This window comes from Felis catus, chromosome B2 (assembly GCF_018350175.1).
Source record: "Felis catus isolate Fca126 chromosome B2, F.catus_Fca126_mat1.0, whole genome shotgun sequence".
Taxonomy (NCBI): domain Eukaryota; kingdom Metazoa; phylum Chordata; class Mammalia; order Carnivora; family Felidae; genus Felis; species Felis catus.
In genome coordinates this window covers 33,566,218-33,586,536 of record NC_058372.1, presented here as the reverse complement: position 1 = coordinate 33,586,536, position 20,319 = coordinate 33,566,218, and the positions used below count along the sequence as shown (strand labels likewise).

Genomic DNA, 20,319 nt, shown 5'->3' with positions numbered 1-20,319 from the left:
TCTAATCTTTCTATCTCTCTTGAACACTAGACCTACATTTCTAAGTTATTTATGGGGTATCTTTTCCAATATTCATTATCTTTAATATCCTTAACATATGCAAAACTGAACTTAACATCTTCCTTCAAACATGTCCCTCCTTGAGCCCCTATTTCTGTTAGGTGCATCATATTTTCCCAAATAACCAGGTTCAACACCTAAGAATCATCATGAATACCCCCTCTTCCTGATTCTTCCACATTTGATTGTAAGGTCCCGTTAATTCTACCTCCTCAATACCTCCACCATCCATACCCTTCCTTCCTATCACTTCCTACTATTAGCTCAGAGCCTAATTTCCTTCAAGAGATTCCTTGAAGTCTCTTGACTTCAGGATATTCCTGCCTCTAGTCTCTCCCAACTGCAATCAAAGAGTCCACAATTATACATATGTAAAGCATGGCTTCAATCCTGCCATCTTACTCGAAAAGCTTCAACAACACTGCACTATCTTTGTAATAATGACTGACATTTGAGATCCAATACTCTACATAACCAGTTCTTTGTTTGAGCCAAACTAGATTACTTACCATTCTCCAAACACGAGCTCTATCATCTCCTAATATTTTACTCTTGTTTACGCCACTCCCTCTGGCTGGAAGACCCTCTCCTTCCTCCTTACTTCTGCCTACTAAATAGAATTCTCTATTCTGGGGTTTAGCTCAAATGCTACTTCCTTCATAAAGTCTTCCTGATCTCCTGCACTAACATAATTTATCCATCTTTTGAATTCCAAAATTACTTTACACCAATCTATAAAAATTTAACATATTCTGCCCTTTCGTGTATTTTACGTATGCCTCACATATACATATGTATATAAATGGCTGTCGATACATTTTATGGAAGAAAATACAGATGTATATACCTCACAAGGCTTGGACTTGTTTTGCAATGGAAAGAAAAGCAAACTATTCCAACTCAGAAATAGAAATTGATAAGAGCAAGGCAGTTGTAACAGTAGGGCTTTTGGCAGAAGCTCCTCTAATGGAAGAAGGTGAGAGACGAGGAAGCTGCTAAAGATAAGGCTTAATTATTAAACTGTCTCATACACACATAAATATGTATATATACATACTTTGCATTTGGAAAAAGCATCCAAACTTACTCCTGGGAATCTACCATGAAAAGCTAGCATGGGCTTCCAGGTAAAGATGGTGGATTGAATACAGGTACCAACTTACTCTTCTTCCTGAAGTCTTACTAAACCAAATATAAAAATGGGACACAGATGGAAGCATACCTGAGAATCCCAAGCTGGCAAAGGGAAAAGCCAAGGCTTATACTATGAATTCTCTAAAGGCTCAGGAACTGGCAGCGCTTGGGACATGGGAGTAGAGGGAGAAGCTAAAATAACATTTTCCTCCCCTCCAAGAGGATTAAGGTCTTCGTGCTCATGCACAAACTTCACTTAGATCTAAACGCATGGCTCTCAGGAATATTGACTTACTTCCATCTAAAAAACCTCAGAGTGCAGCTGCGTGCCAAAGAGTCCACATGTATCACTGTCTTCAGTTAATCATTCATCACTGTCCTAAGCTAAGTAACCACTTCACCTAGACCTAAGCACTATCAGTGGATGCTGCAGAAAGCACCACAGAGAACAATGATTTTTAGAGCTCTTGGCTACTTTCCCACTTGCTATCAAACCTGGAAGGTTGTCCAGTTTCTCAGAACAGTATGTCCAGAGTGCCCAGTGGGCAAAGAGTTAAATGCTAAAGAGAAATAAATGACTATACCACATGAAACTGGAAACATGCTCTCGTTGCTAGTTATGCTAGCCCTGAATAAGGATTTCAGAAGACTTCTATGTTGGAAATCACTTAAATAACAGAGGAATACCTAGCTGCATAAAACTACCATAAAACCATCTGGGCCTAGTGCCTTTGTAGAGGGATGAGTTTTCTGCTTCATTGGCTGCTTTCTACTTCTGTCAGTTTTTGTTATATCTACAGACATAAATGGTAATCTACAACTACCAGATTATCATGCATACCTTGTCATCAAGATGCTTAGTCATCAAGCACTAAATGCTACTGGAAACCCCACCTCAACCAGTCATTGTGACGGACCATTAAGGGTCCCAGACAATTCATCCTAGGGGGATGGCAGCAACCTAACTAACCACAAAATTTTATTCCTAGAAATTCTCTTATTATTTTAAAATTCTCTAAATCTGTGCTTATATATGTTCTTTATACTATTCCTACATGTTGTGTTTTTTCCTCTTTTCTTGATCAGAATTGTCAGAGATCTTTAAAAAAAAAAAGTTTTCACTGTAATGGTCAAGTCTATTTTTTTTAAACTTCCTTATTTCTACTTTTATTTTTTTCTTTAACTAACTGAAATGTAACACACATACCATGAAGTACGTGAAGTATACTATCTGCTTTTATCTTTATTCCTCTCTGTTACTTTCTTTTGGTTAAGTTTTAGTCTTTCTTTTTTTATAACAAATTGAAGAATATAAACTTTCTCCTGAGTATCACTTTGGCCAAATATTACCAGTATTTATATGAAATGTTTCTGGTACCGTTAATTAATTTCTAAGTAGAAAAATAAGAAAGAAAAAAAAAGATAGGCCACTCACAGACTATATAACACTAATAAACAAGATGCTCAATTTCACTAGATCACACAAAGGCCAAATACAAAGGACACTTTTTTGGCTTACCATGGTGAAAAACATTCAAGAGTATTAATATCCCAAGTTGGCAAAAGAATGGGAAAGTGTATGCTCATAAACAATCAAGCAGGGCAATTCAGCTCCACCAGTTAGATCTAGACAGGTACCTGCACTCTGGCTGCCTAATTCTACTTTCTATCAATGCCTTTTAAGAAATACTCTTATAAGCATGTAAGAATATGTGTATAGAATGTCCACACCAGCTTAATTTATAACAGAGAAATACTGGAAGCAACATCAATATCCATCTACTAGAGAATGGAAAAATTAGCCGTGGGATATTTAACAACCATTAAAAAAGAATAAGGTAAGGCAGATCTTTAAGAACTAAAACAAAATTGTACCCATGATCTATAGACAAGATAAATTAAAAACAAATAAACAAGTGTGCAAAACAGTTTGTAAAATACATTTTATGTTAAAAACAAACAAAACAATCTCACATAGTCACTTTTTTTTTTTTTTTTTTTTAAATAAAGACAGCAAAGGACCTTAAGTTGACACTACACTTTCAAACTGTGGACATCTCCAGCAACTGTGAGTAGCCGAGAGGTGAGAAGACTTGACCATTTTACTTGTATTCACTTCTATATTTTTTGAATTTTTTTTTCCTGTGAGCTAATACAAATACACTCTTAAAATGCAATGTAAACAATCTCCCATCCCATCCCTCATACTGTAGTTTCTTGAATTATAGTAAGGAGGGCTGAAAGCTCTGGTAGTCTCATTAGCATGGCCTTTTCAGAACTGATGAATTAATTTCTAAAAGCTGCCTAAGATAAGGACCTTAGTGGAAAAGCAGAAAAGACTGACTATGTATTAATCCATGATCTAATCTGCAGACTTGCCTCACATTTACCAACTTTAGCAAGCATTGCTCCCAGGCTACAGAGAAACTGGCAGAGCCCATTTTCATATTTAATGCCTCAACTCCTTTGTCTGAAAGCTCTTTGAGTGATCCAAGCAGCTCGCCTGGAGGCAGGCACACCCCACAGGCTGTGGTTCAATTAAATCTGCTTCCCGCACCACCCACTCTTTTAACAGTTAGCCCAGTATTGCAGAACTAAAAGAAACCAAAGCAAAGGAGGAGTAGATGGGAGGTCTTAAGTCCTCCGTGGCAGTTTCCTCCTTAACCTAGAGATCTCTCTTGAGTTGGGATAGAAAATTCCTGCATTTGGGGCACCTTGGTGTCTCAGTCAGTTGAGTGGTTGAGCGTCCAGCTCTTGGTTTTGGCTCACGGTTTCAAGAGTTCGAGCCCCGTGTTGGGCTCTGCACTGGCAGTGTGGAGCTTGATTGGGATTCTCTCTCTCTCTCCTTTTCTCTCTGCATCTCCCCACTCTCACTGTCTCTCTCTCTCAAATAAATACATAAACTTAAGAAAGAAAGAAAGAAAGAAAGAAAGAAAGAAAGAAAGAAAGAAAGAAAGAAAGAAAGAGAAAAGAAAAGAAAAAAGAAAAGAAAAGAAAAGAAAAAAGAAAAGAAAAGAAAAGAAAAGAAAAGAAAAGAAAAGAAAAGAAAAGAAAAGAAAAGAAAAGAAAAGAAAAAAGAAAATTCTTGCATTTGTCAGCCAAGGAGATCAGTCCCCATTTATGAAGTCTGTCTGACTTTCTCATTTTCTTCCTTCCAAAGGCTGAGCAGCTATCTTATAGTGGGTCCAGATCAAGCCTCTGAAAGAGAGAAAGAATTATAATCTCCTTCCTCCTCGACACTAAAAATGCTTCCTTGAGAACCAGTTTGAAACAGAGCATTACATTAATTACTTGCTTTTTAAGGGTTAATTTCAGTATGATTTATTATTAAACAGCTGAGAACTCATTGGTGCTCTACTCCACTTGCTCTATATGTTTTAATTAAAAATGCACCAATGTGATTAGAAGACTCAATACAGTTAAGATAGCTCCCCCAGACTGTCATATAGATTCAACACAACCCCAATAAAAATCCAGCAGGATGTTTTGTAGAAATGAACCAGCTCACTCTAAATTTTTGTATTGAAAGATAGAGGAACTAGAATATCTAAAACAATTCTGAACAAGAATAACAACATGACAAAGGCAACAAGGATGGTCTTCAACACATCATGCTGAAATAACTGGATATCTATGTGCAAAAAAATGAATTTTGAAGCATACCGCACACCATATTCAAAAATTAACTCAAAATGGGTCACAGATCTAAACGTATACCTAAACTCACAACATTTCTAGAAGAAAATATAGGAGAAAATAGTTGTGACCTTATCCACTTATCCACATTGAACTTCATCAAAAATGAGAGCCTCTGCTCTTCAAAAGACACTGTTAAGGGAATAAAGAGAGAAACCACAGACTAGGAGAAAATCATATATCTGATAAATAGTATGCAAAACATACAAAGAACTCTCACCACTCCATAAGAACACAAACAACCCCCCCCCTTTTTTTTAAAGAGCAAGAGTTGAACAGACACTTTATTAGCCATATGGATGGCAAATAATCACATTAATAGGTGTTCACTTCATGAGTCATTAGGGGAATGCAAATTAGATCCATAATGAAATATCACTAGGCACCCTATTAGAAGGACTATAATTCTGAAAACCTGACAATATTAAGTGCTGGGAGGAGACATAGCAACTGTAACTCTGATGGAAAACCAAAACGGTATAAGCACTCTGGAACACAGTGTGGCAGTTTCTTACCAAGTGCAGCATATAATTCAACTAGAACCCAGCAATTCCATTTCTAGTGTTTTCCCAAGAGAAATGAAACCGACATTCATACAAAAACTTGTATGCAAATGTTCATAGTAGTTTGATTTGTAATCGCCAAGGACTATAAATGACCCAAATGCCTCTCAACTGGAGAATGCATAAACTGTGGTGCATCCACACAATGGAATACTACTTGGGAATGAAAAGTAACAAGTTACTGGTACACACAACAACATGGATGACTCTCGAGTGAAATTACGCTAAGTGAAAGGGGCCTGACTCAAAGGGTACATACTGCAGGCTTCCCATTTATAGGACATTCTGGAAAAGGCAAAATTCTTGGAACAGACATAAAAGTAGCGGTTGCCAGAGGTAAGGGAGGGGTGCGGGACTGGCTATAAAGGGACACAAGGGAGTTTCTGGTGTGATAAAGCCATTCTCTATCTTGAATGTGGTGGCAGTTATATAACTGTATTTGTCAGACTTCACGGAACTGTACACAAAAGGGGCAGTTTATTGTATTTAAATTATAACTTTTTTTTTAAAGCTCCAAATGGAAACGATAAAAAAACAAAACAAAACAACCACTATAAAAATGACCACAAAGTTTCTGCATGCTGGAAGAGAAACCTCTTAAACAGGACCATTAAAAACAAGGTCTACCACGTCATACACATACGCACATGTCCTCTTTGCCACCCCCTACCCTCTGACAGGCCCAGCAGAGGGCAGTTCCAAACAAACCATTGCAACCCCCATCCTTACCGGAAGCGTGACTGTCTTAGCATTGAAAGGAGGCACAAATAATACCCCACGAAGGACCTAGTACCTGAGAGCTAGAAAGAGCTGGGAGAGGCCACAGAAGTTCCTTCCAACTGCAGGGGGAATGGCACTGCCCCTTCTTGTTCTTCCTTAGAACGAGGCTGTCACACACTCTCCAGCAGTGCGCTCACCCCTGTCGTGACCGCGTTTACATCGTCTGCCTGGCTGTCCGTCCTGCGGCACTCACTCCCTCACGGAGGAGACGGAATTTTGCAGAGGCAATGAAAGTAGGCCAAGGCGACAGAGCACTCTAGTTACCGGGTGGCAGCCAATCACGGGCCCCTCCCCAGGAGCGTCTCACTGTGAGGTCAGGACTCAAAGCAGAGCCTGTGCCGTCAGCCTGCCCCCAAAGGGACTGACTTGTTGGGCTTGTTTTTCCACAGCCTTAACTTGAGGGTTTATGACTGGATACCCCAAATCAAGCTCCGTTACGCTGCGGGCCACTTCTCCTTCCACGGTTCTTACCTGGTCTGACCTAACCACCTCCTTGCTTCGCGTGCTGAAGGGTGGTGAGCCAACTCTACCTAACACAGGGCATTGACAATGAAAGCTCATAATCAACACCCACCACCCCCAACTGCTATGACACCCAGCTCCCTCCTCCCAAGGAACATCATCCTCTCCTTCCACTCAGGATCACAAACTTTAAAAAACCCTTTCAAGGTTGTCTCTGATGGGAGCGGGGGGGTGGGGGGGGGTGGGGGTGTACCTTTTGGTCTTCCATCCATGGATACCAGCTTCTTTGTTTCTGCTGTTAACAAGAGCTCATAAGGATGCTCATCCTCTTCCCTGGCTGCACTTCCCTGAATCCAGGGTCTCATGGCCAAGACCTAAGAGAGAAGACACCACAGAACTTCTCATGTGGGTGGCTAATACCAAGGCAGATTATGTTGAACAAATTCAAGATCCCTGGCTCCTTTTTCACCGGAGAGGAAGAAGGGGGGGTGGGAAGAGAAGTAAATAACTCAGTGTCACGTGAAACCACAACTGCTTTTCTGGATATGCACCTGCACCTCAAATCTCAATGGCCTTTGATTAAAACACTCCCCTTTCCTTACCTCATTATATCCTTCAAAAAGCCATTAATAAAATCCAAGATCCTTCCTTCTCTTGCCTCTCCCATCATAACAGTACTCTGCATGGTTTCTTTGGGGTGGATAGTAGCTTCCAAGCCGTTTTTAGCTATGGTGCATCACAAAAGCCTCCTTTCTCCACAATTCTTTCTTAATATGCACACATACTACCCCAAGGCTGGAATCCTTCCCACCGTCTCAGGAGGGAATCAGATGACTTCTGACTGACCCTGAATGACTGCCCCTTACTAGAAACTAGAAACAAAGTGCTCTATTGGTTCTTCTCTATTTTTGTGAGCCTTTCTCCGCAGGTCCTGGGGGTTACGGGGAAGTTTCTCTCAAAAGCCGGCTTCCTACTGCCTTTATGGTAATACAAGTTTCAACTAATGCCACCCATCTCTGTTCTGAAAAGAGTCAAGTGGCTAGGCAGTATGAATTTCAGTGCAGAAAAAGCAGCTCTGTCTATGGGGAAATCCCTGACCCAGGCAGCCAAGCGTCTCTGCTAAGAGAATTGGCCCAGCGCTGGCTCCTACACCTGCCAGGCGGGTCTAGGCAGCTGAGGGCCTTGTGGCCACAGCTGGTCATGGCACCCAAGGAGCCACACTCCCTCCTCACATCGAGCCAGAAACACCATCATCAGTGCTACAGTCACACTGAGAGAGGGAATGGAGATCCTCGATTTAGAGGACAATTCTGCCTCATCTGTCGTAAGAATCCAATGTGTTTCATAGGCAAATTAAGAATAATCACGTATCAGCTATTGTGAGAGCAAGGCAAAGCACAAAATGTCCCCTTGAGCAGTTTGGCTAGAAGTGATATATTATGAACAGAGGGGTTCAGAGGGATTCCCACGTCCGCCTAACAAACAACGGTACCCTACGAATGTGACTCTTTGGCACATGCAGAAGCCTCTCCTTCAGGCATGTCCCACAGCTCACTGGAAATGAACCAGGTTTGTGATTCATCACGGTTTTGCTTCTTGGAGATATAGCTCACTGCGTTACGGCCTAATGAGACATCAATGATTCCAGGAGCCTCAGACTAAACAAGAGACTGCGGCTCCTGCTTGTTAACAAGGCTGCCACTCTAAAGGCAGAATGATAGTCTCTTTCCGAAATTCTGCTAGGCACAGCAGGAACCTCCACTTACTGAAAGCCACCTGGAAGCTAAAAGCTATTTCATTACAACGAGCCATTTGCCTGTATTGCTTAATTCCTTTTGCCTCTTAGTGGGAACACAATTAAGGGAACAAAGAGGGACCATTAAGCAGTTCATACAGTGTCAACTTAATACCACAGGCTTTACAGACAGGAATTTGGGTTCTTCAGGTTTACACACCCACAGCTATCCCTGAGCTGGAGCCCTGGAAAGCTGAGTCTGTAAGTGTTCTGGACACAGCGAGAGCACTCAGATAGCCGCAGGCATGCTTCTCTGAAAGGTAGTTGACAGCTTGGATGCCCAGCCCATACTATCCTTTCTTCTCAAGCAGGACAGCTGATGCCTTCCATGTGGAAAATCAGGCCCACTGGACCCACGTTCACTCTGTGCCTGCTCCCGGGCATGACAACTAGAAGCAAAAACCCAGCAAGTGCTAGAGCTGGGAGGGACCCGAACCATTACAGTCACAGCTAGAGAGCACCCAGCTCCAGCTCTTTCATTCTGCAGATGCCCAAACCGCAGTTTCCAGAGAGGTCTAGGGACTTGCCCAAAGTTACACAGAGAGCAACCAGCAGAGGCAGGACCATAAAATTCACTTCCCCTGGTTCTGGACCAAGATGGTCTCATTTTTCCTGAGAAGGATGACTTTCTATCCAATTTGGAACTCTTTCCTTCCTTCAGATATCTTGTGAGAGTCCCCTGCTCACATCCAGACAACTTCTACAGGGATCTCTTCCTCTTAGTCCTGGCTCCTGCCAGCTGTGGGATTAAAATCTCAAAATAAAGCAACAGACTGCTTTTCTTGGAGCCTTCCTAACTCCCACTCAAGAAGTGGATTGTCACAGCGAATACGGCAGTAACTGATTTTCAACAGAAAAGATTCTGCTTTTTACTCAATTATTCCTTAATCTTTTCTCCCCTTTCTTCTAGGGCTGGCAATAAATCAAAGCCAAAAAGCTGTATTCTCTGTTACATGGAAAGCAACATTTTTGCTGCAGAGAGAAGCTACTACCAGTCAGCACCTAACTGTGACCAACTAAATGACCGGCCGGGGTGCGGGCAGTTTTCTGGGAAGGGATACCATAGCAGCTGCAACTTCCCATGAAGGTTTCCCACATCTGAACATAGAGAAGATCATGGTCAGTCTGATGCAGCTGGCAGCCCATTTGGTGGGGCAAAAACATCTCAACGCGTGTGTGCACGTGCATGTGTATGTGTTTAATTTCTGGAAGCCAGTTTCATGACCTGGTAGTTAATCTGATAAGCTCTTCTGGAGCCAGCTACACTCAGCTTCCCTCCAAGGTTTCTATGGGTCATCTCACAGTGACGAGCCTCAGGAACAGGACACAAACACTGAAGCAGATTGCCTGCCAAATAGAAGTCTAAACTATGATGAGCCAGCGCCTCCTAGGATATGAGGTGTAGGGTAGTAAAGTTTTGGCGGTATAAGAAATAAAGATAGTGAAGATTAGAGTCCACTTTTGGAGAACATCTATTCATTCACACGACAAACAGAATCTGCCTTGATCGTCGCAAGGATAATGGCCCATATCACATCACCTCTGTATTTAGGTACTTAAAATCACTAAGTAAGCAAAGCCAGGGTTCTCATGGTCTTCTAACTTCTGACTGCCGTGGTCCAACTGACCCAGAATTCCAGACTATTCAGAAGCAAGTCCTAGAAGTATCTCAGAGTCTCCCACCCAGGAAAGAAATGGAGATTTCTCCCCCTATCTCTTGACACCGTTATTGACAAATTATATGCTCTAAAAAGCCCTGGGAGAATAGAAAGTCCTTGTTATCTAATATTTCTTTAAGAGCCTTGCTCTTATCCTTGGGTGTTAGGAATTTTAATCCAAGTCCTTGTTAAAGAGGTGGCTTAAGGCATTCATAGAGACCTAGCCCCAACTGAATATGCTCCATATTACCAGGTTTTCCCTTATAAAAAGAGAGTAATGAAGCAAATCTCTATATAAAAACATGCAGGGATTTGTTCCATGCATTTCTATCTTCTAGCAATGTATTATTACCCTAGAGGCTGTAATTCTAGAGACCTCTTACTTGAAACATGATAATAAGCATTTTGTAATTAAGGGATAGAAAGAAACAGGGACAGAATTTATACCTAGCATAAAAATCTTCCCCTATTTCCAACACTGACTTTTACATTCTTAAAAGTGCTTCCTTGTATTTATACATTTTGTGAAACTAAAGCCATCCTTCTGGTTCCATGTGCTCGTATTAGATAAAAGAACCTGTCTCATAGGATGGTCTGTGGCAGTACAATAAAAAAAGTTAACTCTGACTTCTAGCGATAAAGTAATGAGACTTAACTGACTAGTTTATATTACCTGATTTTTAAATGAAAGAACAACAGGGTATTGAACGAGCTATAAAATAACAAAATTACATAATACTTTGAATCTGTGCTGAATAAACATGGTCTCTGAATGGTGGCAAGTATTAAAGGGACATTCTGAAAATGAAAGATCATGGAAAATATGATTTTCTTCATATAACTAACCCCATGAGAAGGTACAACTATTTGTCTCACGATAAGATTTCTTTTTTAAAAAGGTGGACTAGTCTTCTCAAATAACCTTCTTTCTTTGATTCCTCCCACCTCCATGAATCTTACTTCTCTTCTAATTGAGCCTTTATGACATTTCCCATGTTTGTCCTGGTGGATTCTTCATGTGAAATGAAGAAGGAAAATGTGAAAACAGAAAGACGACCTTTGGGGCAGAGTCACCAAAGCTTGCTAATATGACGCAGTCTACAGACAGCGATTAGGGGCAAAGTCTACGTTTTGGATCAAAAGATGACACAGGTACGTAAGCAGAAAGGCAAACTGTGTAGATACTGGAGCCAGGAGAACTGTGCGTGGTTTACTTTCAATGTGCAAGGCAGATGGGTAACTGGCCTGTCTGCCAGACAGCTCCATTAAAATTCTTTGCTTACTACTTAAGTGAGTTTGAAAGATCTTGTTCCAGATTACTGATGTGCACAATACAAATGTACTAATCCAAAGAGGCACTAAGAGAATGAGAAAGCAGTCTTCTTTAAGCACACACTGATGGACCTTCCGAAACCTCGTGCTTCAGTGATGGCAATAAACCCTCAACCCTCTACCTCAGAAGCTGTCAATGGAAAATACTTCTTATCTATACGGTCTTCCTCCTCTTCATCAGGTGGTGGCTTTGCTGGAGGCGGTGGACGTTCCCTCTGTAGAAGAGAAAAAGTAAGTATTTCATGATCTCTTTTTTCAAGTACCTAACTTGTTGATTTATTCTTACCTTAGCCCTTGGAAATGAAAAAGAATAATGTAAAGAACTCCCCCGAGAGACTAAACTTAAGGATCAGTATTTAAACAGATAGCTTAGTATTTGCATGTGCACACACACCCCACCCCCAGCACAAAATTCAGTCAGCACACTCCTTACTTTTTGATGTCTGTAGCAGAGATTATACACTTTTTTCATATTCTAGACCACAGTGAGAAATATCAGCACTGAAACCACACAACTGCCTAGCCAGAAAATGTCCTTCATAACACTAATAAAACTCTAGCCTAGGAAAACCAGTCAGCTGTCAGTCTATGTCAAAAAGAGGAAATAGTAAATCCAGAGAATCACCTTGTCAATGAGTTCTAACAAACCAAAGCTACCAAGGAAGTAATGAGGAAAGCAATCAAGGACAAAAACACCAATTCCTGCTCAAACTTTAATGCTACCTCCAATCTTTGGTGTATTCCCCAAAGCTCTGAACTGGTCTCTTATCCTTGGTCACCTCCTTCAATGATTACTATTATGTATCACTAGTATATGGAAACTTTATTTCTTTTAAAAAATTTTTTTTTACTTTGACAGAGAGAGAGAGAGAGAGAGAGAGAGAGAGAGAGAGAAAGAGAGAAAGAGCTGGGGGAGGGAGGGCGTGTGTACACACAGGAGAGATGCAGAGGGCGAGGGAGACAGAGAGGGAGAGGGAGAGGGAGAGGCCCGGCATGGAGCCTGACACAGGGCTCTATCTCACAACCAGAGATGATAACCTGAGCTGAAATCAAGAGTCGGATACTTTAACTGACTGAGCCACCCTGGCACCCTTGAAAACCCGATTTCATCTCAGCCCATTTAAAAAAGGAATATTTGTCAGTTACCTGTCCTAGAGCAAGGATTGGCAAGCTCCTTCTTAAAGGGCCTGACGGTAAATATTTTAGGCTTTCCAGTCAACCCTGCCATCGCAGGACAAAAGTAGCCATAGAAAACACGTAACAGAATGTGGCTGTGTTCCAATAAACCTTTATTCACAAAAATGGGCAGCTATGTGTGGGCCGTACTTTGCCAATCCCTACCCTAGAGCAAGAAACACCCTGAAGCAGGGATCAGTTAGGTCGAGGGTAGACAATTTCAGAAACACATACAATCTTTGGTGACAGAAAGCTGAAGAGAGGTTCGCCATTGTACCTGCAGTTACTGTCAGCATCGTTTATAGTGCAAAGTCCTAATCATGTTTCATAACCAACATTCCTACAGGGAAAGGAGTGGGAACCTGAAATGGGAACTGGCTTGCAGGCTCATTCCCTGGCTTGTACGTTAGTTCACTGTGTTGCTAGAACAGCAGTATTTTTTAAAAGTCAGAGTGGAGGCACATGTTGAATTACAGGAGAGTCTCAGAGAAGTCTGCACGAGGTCTCCCACGTCTCAGGAGCCGCCAGGGTCAGTTAGCATTTGGCATCCATGATCTCTCTCCGTTAAAATGTGCTTCAGCACTTGGTATTCTACCTTCATAAATCAGTCATTCCTACCGTCCCTGGAACCAGATGGATGCCCAACGGCAACAACTTCAAAACAGGTTCGTATTTTCAAGCCAAACAAAGCTTTTAGATGAGATTTCCCACTGAGTCCTGCTTTCCCCACCCGTCTTTACTCCAGAAGTGCAGAAACAACCTTGGTCCCTTCCACGTGCCACCTTGTAGGGAGGGGAACAGCAAAAGGAGCAGGCCTGTAATCTACGCCAATTATCCAACCTTGGGACAAAAATACCCGTGGAAAAACAAAATGATACACAACAACGACCAAAAGGACCCATCCTAGAGCCCTTCTCAAGACTAGAGGAGCCTAGAAAGGACTATACGAACACCTCTTGCACAAGAAGTGGTCACCAGGGACACTGGAAGAAAAGAGAGGCAGCAGCCTCTTTTTTCTAATGTGAGAACTTTGGCCCAGGGACCTGTAAGTACAGAGCTGATTTACACACCATCCACTGCATGTGTAAGATGCAGAACAGTCCCTTGGCTACAGTTAATTACCAAGGGCCAGGAAGGTAGTGGCACAGTCACCACATACTCAAGGAAAAATGGCAAAGCATGCACTCCAAGAGGCATCAGTTTCTACTTAGCAAGACCATCGATGGATACATTCCTAGAGTGGGATGGAACAAAGAGACTATAAATCAGCTAAGCCCACAGGAACTTGGTTATTCAAAGCTTTCTTCCCTAACCCTGTGTTCTTCTTGTAAAGCCTCTAGCTCCCTCTAATGGGCATCACCTGTAAGTGCCACAAAGCATTGCCTTCCTCCACAGGTGGATTTGCTTAATTCCTTGTACCTAAGGCGAAAGTGAGACCAACCAGCTCTGTCTACAGAAGCACCGTGCCAGAGGTGCTTGGCATATGTGTGTGCTCCCACCATTCACAAGGAGTTGAATTAGCCCTTGATAATACCTACTACTCTGGTGGGCTACCACAAGACTGGTGGGCTTTTCCAAAATCCAAGCAGAAACGCTGGGACTATTCTAGGACCACTCTAGGAGCCTAATGAAAAAGAACACTTAGAAGCATCAGGCCCATTCCCAGGGAACATCTGAAAAACCCAAAGATCGCCTAGGAGCCAAAGGCTCATCAAAATGGTCATAAGGCAAATTTAGACCAAAAGGGAAAAAGTCAGCCTCTCCAACAGGAAGAAATGATATACACCTGGAAATATGCCCCAAGCTGGGAATCACTGGGATTCTATTAGAGCAATGGCCAGTTTAGTAAAAGTGCGGTGCTCAAAACCTCAAATTATTGTGCCTGGCCATGTAGGAAGGAAGTTCCCATGGGACTGCTGATTGAGGCTTGGGCTCAGAGGAAAACTGTGACGGAGAAAAAGGTAATAAAAAAAAAATTTTTTTTAAGAGACAGAGAGAGAGAGAGAGAGAGAGAGAGAGCGAGCGAGCAAGCAGGGGGAGGGTGGCCAGGGTGGGGTGGGGTGGGGTGGGGAGAGAGAATAAGATTCTCAAGCAGGCTCCACACTCAGCATGGAGCCCGACATGGGGTTCAATCCCAAGACCCTGGGATCATGACTTGAGCCAAAATCACGAGGTGGACACTCAACCAACTGAGCCACCCAGGTGCCCCGGAATAAAAAGTCTTGAGAACAATGTACAAGAGTGGAAGCAGAAGTACCAGAGAAAGAAGCAGTAAGATGGCAAGGTGGACCTTGAGAAGAAAAGGCTGGGACCAATAGGAATGTCACATACTAACATATGTGATATCTGATTAAGCCTTGCTACAACCCTGCTGAGTGCAGAATCTGTCCAGGTCCAAATGGATAACGTGTCGATGGCAAACGGAAGGTGGGAATGCACTCAGGGCAGGCAACAGCTTACTTCAGTGAGCTCTTTCACTGTGGAACTGCTCTCCAGAGAGAAAAGTAACAATATAGAGCAAAGACCCCGGGGACAGAAGCAGCAGTAGGCTACGCAGAAATAAAATGCTTCTAAGGCCAAAATGTGCTCTAAGGCCAAAAACTAATAGAATGATGCAAACATGTTACATTGAAAACCAAAATTCTACCTCAAGGCGATCTGTACAGTTAACCACACTAAGCAAGAGGAAGATGTGGCCGAGCCCGAGGAGAACAGGGGAGCAGGATGCAGGCCTCTGCCAAGGGAGCTGGCACTAGGGGCACACTCCCTCTCCCCACGCCCCACCGAAGCACAGGAGGCCGACAACACAGCGCCCGTCTCGTTGCGGGGGTCCCGGGCCACATACAGGCCTCACTCCAGCAGCTTTCACTCCTGCTGCCTCGGCCTCCTTGCTCATGGAGTCCCGGTCAGACGATCGCCCACTGGCCATGCTGTCCAACGAATGGCAGGAGACAGCATTGTAGAGCGCCTCGTAGGGACCCTCCTCTTCAGCGTTTGTGTCAAAATCAATGATCAGTTCGGTCACTGCTTTCTCCACGTCACCTGAACAGGTTAGAGAGCAAGAGTCAATGGACGAGGGCACAATCTCAGATTTCCAACCACTACAACCACCCGGAGCCCCTCATCAACCTGAACTTGACAAACAATAACCAAAAGCAGAAAACTACTTTGCTCCACGGACAGGAGAAAAGCATGACAGTGTGTGTTAGAAAAGGGTTTCCTTGAGTTTCAGTTGCTCTTTATACCCTGACACTTACAAGAGACTTTTCTCTAATTCAACACGGCAAATCCTTGACATCTATGAGAGACACCTCTCAAGACCTTTATAAATTCCCAGAACCTCAATACCGTGATAGAATAAACTTAAACCATAAAATGTAGCAAAGTGTAACTGGAAACTTAAGTAATCCTTTAAGTTCTTAATAAAAACCTCCCTGTGCTCAAGCAAAACAGAGGACCGTGAAGCCTTTCTGACACGGAGGCACTGTGCAAGGTTAAACTCACTCACCAGAGAACTACAAATCTCAGAGTACCTGGGATCCAAATTTGTGACTCTGAAAAATCACCTACTGTTATGGACCAGCGATCTCTGGGTCTCTGGCAAATAGTCAAATTGTAATCATAAAATCCTTGAAGGCCAAGAGCTTAGTGAACTCCTAATCCCATTACTAGTGGATTATGAGGTCAAGAAAACAAGTGGGGGTGGTGGTGGAGGTGGGGGTGGCAAGGAATCCACAGTAGAGACAGGCTGAGCACCCTTTAACCTTATACCTCTGCTCTCCTCTGAAAAATCCCTTTCCCTTTTCAGTGTGTGGCTCTGTTCCGTTCCTCCAGCCTCCTGGCTTTCTTTACTGTGCTTGTATCTGAGGGAAGGTGTCAATCAGTACTTTGTCCTTCTCACTCATCACACCTAGGACCCAAAAGGCTGCTCAGTAAATCTGAGGAGGTGGATTGTAGCTAACGACGGAGAGGCTGGACTGTCTAGGGAGTGCCCACACCACATCTGTTGGCCAAGTGACATATTACCAAAATCTGCCGCGTCCACATCTACCAACCGGTTGATACTCGTCCAATATTTAACATGGGCCAACTATGCTCAAAGCATGACAGTGTGTGTTAGAAAAGGGTTTCCGTGAGTTGTGAATTCACCTGGAGATCAAACCACCTACAACACATCCCAGGAGAGACCTCACAGAGCCAAGTGTAAACGTGGAGAATCAAATAAAGTAGGAAAGAAGAGGTCCAAAGTCAAAGGCCTAAGCTATGTCCCGTAAAAGTTCATATACTAGCTGGAAAACAAGACATTTGGATACGAGCTTATTAAGTGCTCCCAACCCCCTGAAATTATTACTTAAATGAAGATGCTTTCATTCTACCAAAGCCCATCCAACTCTTCAAGCCGAGAGCGCCTGCGCTGGCAGAGAAAAGCCACCTTACCCTGAGATTTCTGGGGTATGGAGTCCATACTGGAGATGACAGGTCCCTGGGATGTGGGGGTTCTATCTGCCTCTTTTGCGCTTCTTTTTCCAGTCATGTGATCTACACGGGAAGACAAAAAAAAAAAAAAAAGCTGCACCAAATACAAATGCTGTGGTTTGGCCAGTGTGTGCCCTGGTCGCCCCGACAGGCAGATGAACTGATACCTTCAATCAGTGCTGCTATCTGCTGGCTCTTTTGAGAAGGCAGTTCCCGGACGGTGTCTAGGGCAGTCAGTCCACGGTTATCTTTTATGTTGACATCAATTCCTAGAAAGGCATACCAGGTGGACCAGGGAAGTGAGCAGTTTCAAGTCAGCCTCAAAGAAGGTCAAATTCCAGGACACCCAATGCCCCGAGTAGCACGATCAACATTTTTCGTCCAAAGCTATTTAATCCAGCTATCCAAGAACACTTCGTACACTTGCAATCAATCAGTGGAGACAGACATACATTGGGTTTGAGTGCAGCCGGCAAAAATCCCCCTCTGGGGAGGCTAGGGAGAAACGACCCCAACCCTGGCATGCTGTGTAAACAAGAGCGCTGCCGACCTCTCACCTGCAGCCAGCAGGATTTGCACCACATCGGTCTTGCCAAACAAAGCAGCCTCATGCAAAGCACTGCCCTTCTCCGTCTGGAAAGCAAACGAGAGCGCAGAGCAGCATGTTGTCAGAACAGTGACCCAGGTTTGGCGTGGCTCCACACGACAAACGGGACATGGACAAGAAGGGACGGGAAAATAAAATAAACCACACAAAGTTCTCTGTCATTATCTTTCCCACTTTTCTTGTCTGGATTCCGAAACCACAATCGTGGCCCATATGCAAAGTGTATCTGAAGTGCCACCATCAGGCCACACGTAAATAACTGCACAGCGACTCTTGGAGCCACCTATTGGTGAAACTCCTCAAAAGTCCACCTTCCCGGGTGGAAGGGATAATGAGAAGAAAAGTACATGGGGCAAAAAAACCACCTTAACTTCACACGTGGTTTGGTCAACGTGAAGCCTAAGGAACAGCCATTCAACCGAATGGAGAAAGCTAACACCACAGGGAAATGCTAAGTCTCCTGTTGGCAAGATCAAGTTGATGGGACTTTGCAGGAGGCAAGCGCTGGCAGTGGGAACACCTGTACAGGAAGATAATGAAATTTTTCTGATTTTCAGAGAGAGTCCACAAGCACATCTTTTCAGGGCATAATGACGAGATATTACCCCTGAAAAGAAAAGAAAAGAAAAGAAAAAAAAAAAAAAAAGATACCAGACTCACTTGAGGAGTCTGTCTCTGAAGTGTCACATCAGAATGAGTCAACAAATGGAAGCATCTGACACGTGGGGTGAAACGTGCTAAATAAGAACACAGCCCAGCAGCATGGTACTTGTGCCTTTTCCAAAATGACTAGGTCCCCTGGGCCCGGGGGTATGTCCGCCCTGCTACCTGGTAGTTGCTATCCATGCCGGCGTCCAGGAGGACCTGGACCACGGCTTTGTGGCCGTTCCTTGCTGCCAAGTGCAGGGGGGTGTGCTTCTTAGTGTTGCAGCTCAAGAGGTTGGGGTGCGCGTTCAGGAGCATCTTCACCACCTCCAGTCTCCCGTACAGCGCCGCCAGGTCCAGCGGTGTCTCGAATTTGTTGTTGCGCATGGTGGGGTCTGTTAGCTCCTCTAAGAGGACCTTCACCACCTCCGTGTGGCCATACTGCGCTGCACAATGCAGGGCCGTCTCGTTGTCGTTGTTCTAAAGAGTTAACAAGCAGATCACATCAGAAAGGTAACTGGCCGACTGGCATACGACTGGGGCAATCACATGTAAAACCACTGAAGTTTAAATGAGAAAAACAGCAGCAATATTTGGGGACTATTAGGTGTCAGTCAGAACCCAGACGTACTCCCCAGCCAACAAGCCCGACCGCTCCAATCAGCCACGTTGTGCCCCGGTGACTGCCAGAGGGGAGCTGTCACCTGCTCACGCGTACAGCCTCCTCGTGTGTGCCATGAAGGAGGGGTCTACAGATTGGAAGGAGAGTGAACTAGGGCGTGTGGAAGGCCTCGGGCAGACGCCCTGGCGCCCGTGAATACCAACCATATCACTGCCATTGACTCATTCTAAACTTCAACTGGTTTTACAGTTTATATTCAGTCAACCCTGTAGTTCGGATTCTGGATTCGTTGATATCCACTGCCTTACAAACAAGCTTTTTTGGAAGAGCTTGTCATCTGCATAGCTCCTTGCATGCAAATCAACCAGCCAACAATCACAGTAACAGAGCAGAGCACCAAAAATCACTCTCAAGGTATCAGCCAACAGCCATTTCCAGGGGAGGGAGGCACTTGAGCTCAGTCCCAGAGGAACATGGGGCCCGATGTCGCCCTGTGCCTGTGCCTACTCCAGGAGCCTGCACCAATCAAAGCATGCGGAATCTACAGTGCAGGGAAGTATTTCTTATGTCAGAAAGATTCAATCAGGCCCCGGAATGTTTTGTGAGAGGTGCAAAATATTCAAAGTTGTAACATGGCCGTCCAAACTCACAACCCCCATGGTCCTTTAATGCCAATTTTGTGTCAAACTAAAGGTAGAACCTGGGATGAAACGGGAGAAGTCTGTGCTTCATCGATCGGGAGAAGCAAAATGTTAATCATTCCAATTGTGCTTTTTCTTTTACCACTACTGACAATATATAAGTAGAGCAGGAATAAAGTAATTTCCGTGACCTCTCCTTTTTTAGATGCACTAATAAAATAATTCTCCCACAAGATTTTGAGATTCCTAAATTTATCCAGGAGGCTGCTGCCACCTTTGGGAAACAAAGCTTATGAGGTGGGTGTCCAGTAAGTCAATATTGTGCACCTTTCAGTGATCAAAAGGTAAAAACGAAATGTTTCCACAACTTCTTTAATTCTATTAATTACATTAAAAGTAACAGACCAGGAGTTACCCAAACACGCATGCAATTCCATCTGCTTTTGATCTGGCATTTGACTGCATCATTTTTTCCAGCTACGCCAAGTGTACCAGAAAGATCCAGAGGTGCTGGGACCGAGGCCCCAAAGGGCCAGAATGACAGCAAAGAAAAATTTTTTAATGAAATAAGGACAGATAAGGTGATAGCAGGAGGCACATGCAAAGATAAATGCACACAGATAAACAGAAGAAGCAGCACTGAGCTCAAACACGGCTCGAGGAGATTAGCAG

The 20,319-nt window shown here is 43.6% G+C and overlaps 1 protein-coding gene and 1 long non-coding RNA gene across 11 annotated transcripts in view; one reads left to right on the top strand and one right to left on the bottom strand.

Annotated features, from left to right (window-relative positions):
- The window catches only part of ANKS1A (ankyrin repeat and sterile alpha motif domain containing 1A), a 179,342-nt gene that overhangs the window by 79,586 nt on the left and 79,437 nt on the right, over nt 1–20,319 (bottom strand). For all 10 annotated transcript variants that reach the window (XM_045057418.1, XM_045057420.1, XM_045057419.1 and 7 more), the window contains 7 exons: nt 18,568–18,864; nt 17,690–17,765; nt 17,300–17,401; nt 17,094–17,195; nt 15,502–15,698; nt 11,603–11,695; nt 6,949–7,069 (listed from right to left, as the gene is read on the bottom strand). In XM_045057418.1, coding sequence (XP_044913353.1) covers nt 6,949–7,069; nt 11,603–11,695; nt 15,502–15,698; nt 17,094–17,195; nt 17,300–17,401; nt 17,690–17,765; nt 18,568–18,864 — 988 coding nt within the window. The remainder of the gene's footprint in view (nt 1–6,948; nt 7,070–11,602; nt 11,696–15,501; nt 15,699–17,093; nt 17,196–17,299; nt 17,402–17,689; nt 17,766–18,567; nt 18,865–20,319) is intronic.
- Nucleotides 7,069–20,319, top strand: part of LOC109499636 — a 30,789-nt gene continuing 17,538 nt past the window's right edge. Inside the window, exon 1 of the long non-coding RNA XR_006597699.1 lies at nt 7,069–11,711. This is a non-coding gene — a long non-coding RNA (uncharacterized LOC109499636). The remainder of the gene's footprint in view (nt 11,712–20,319) is intronic.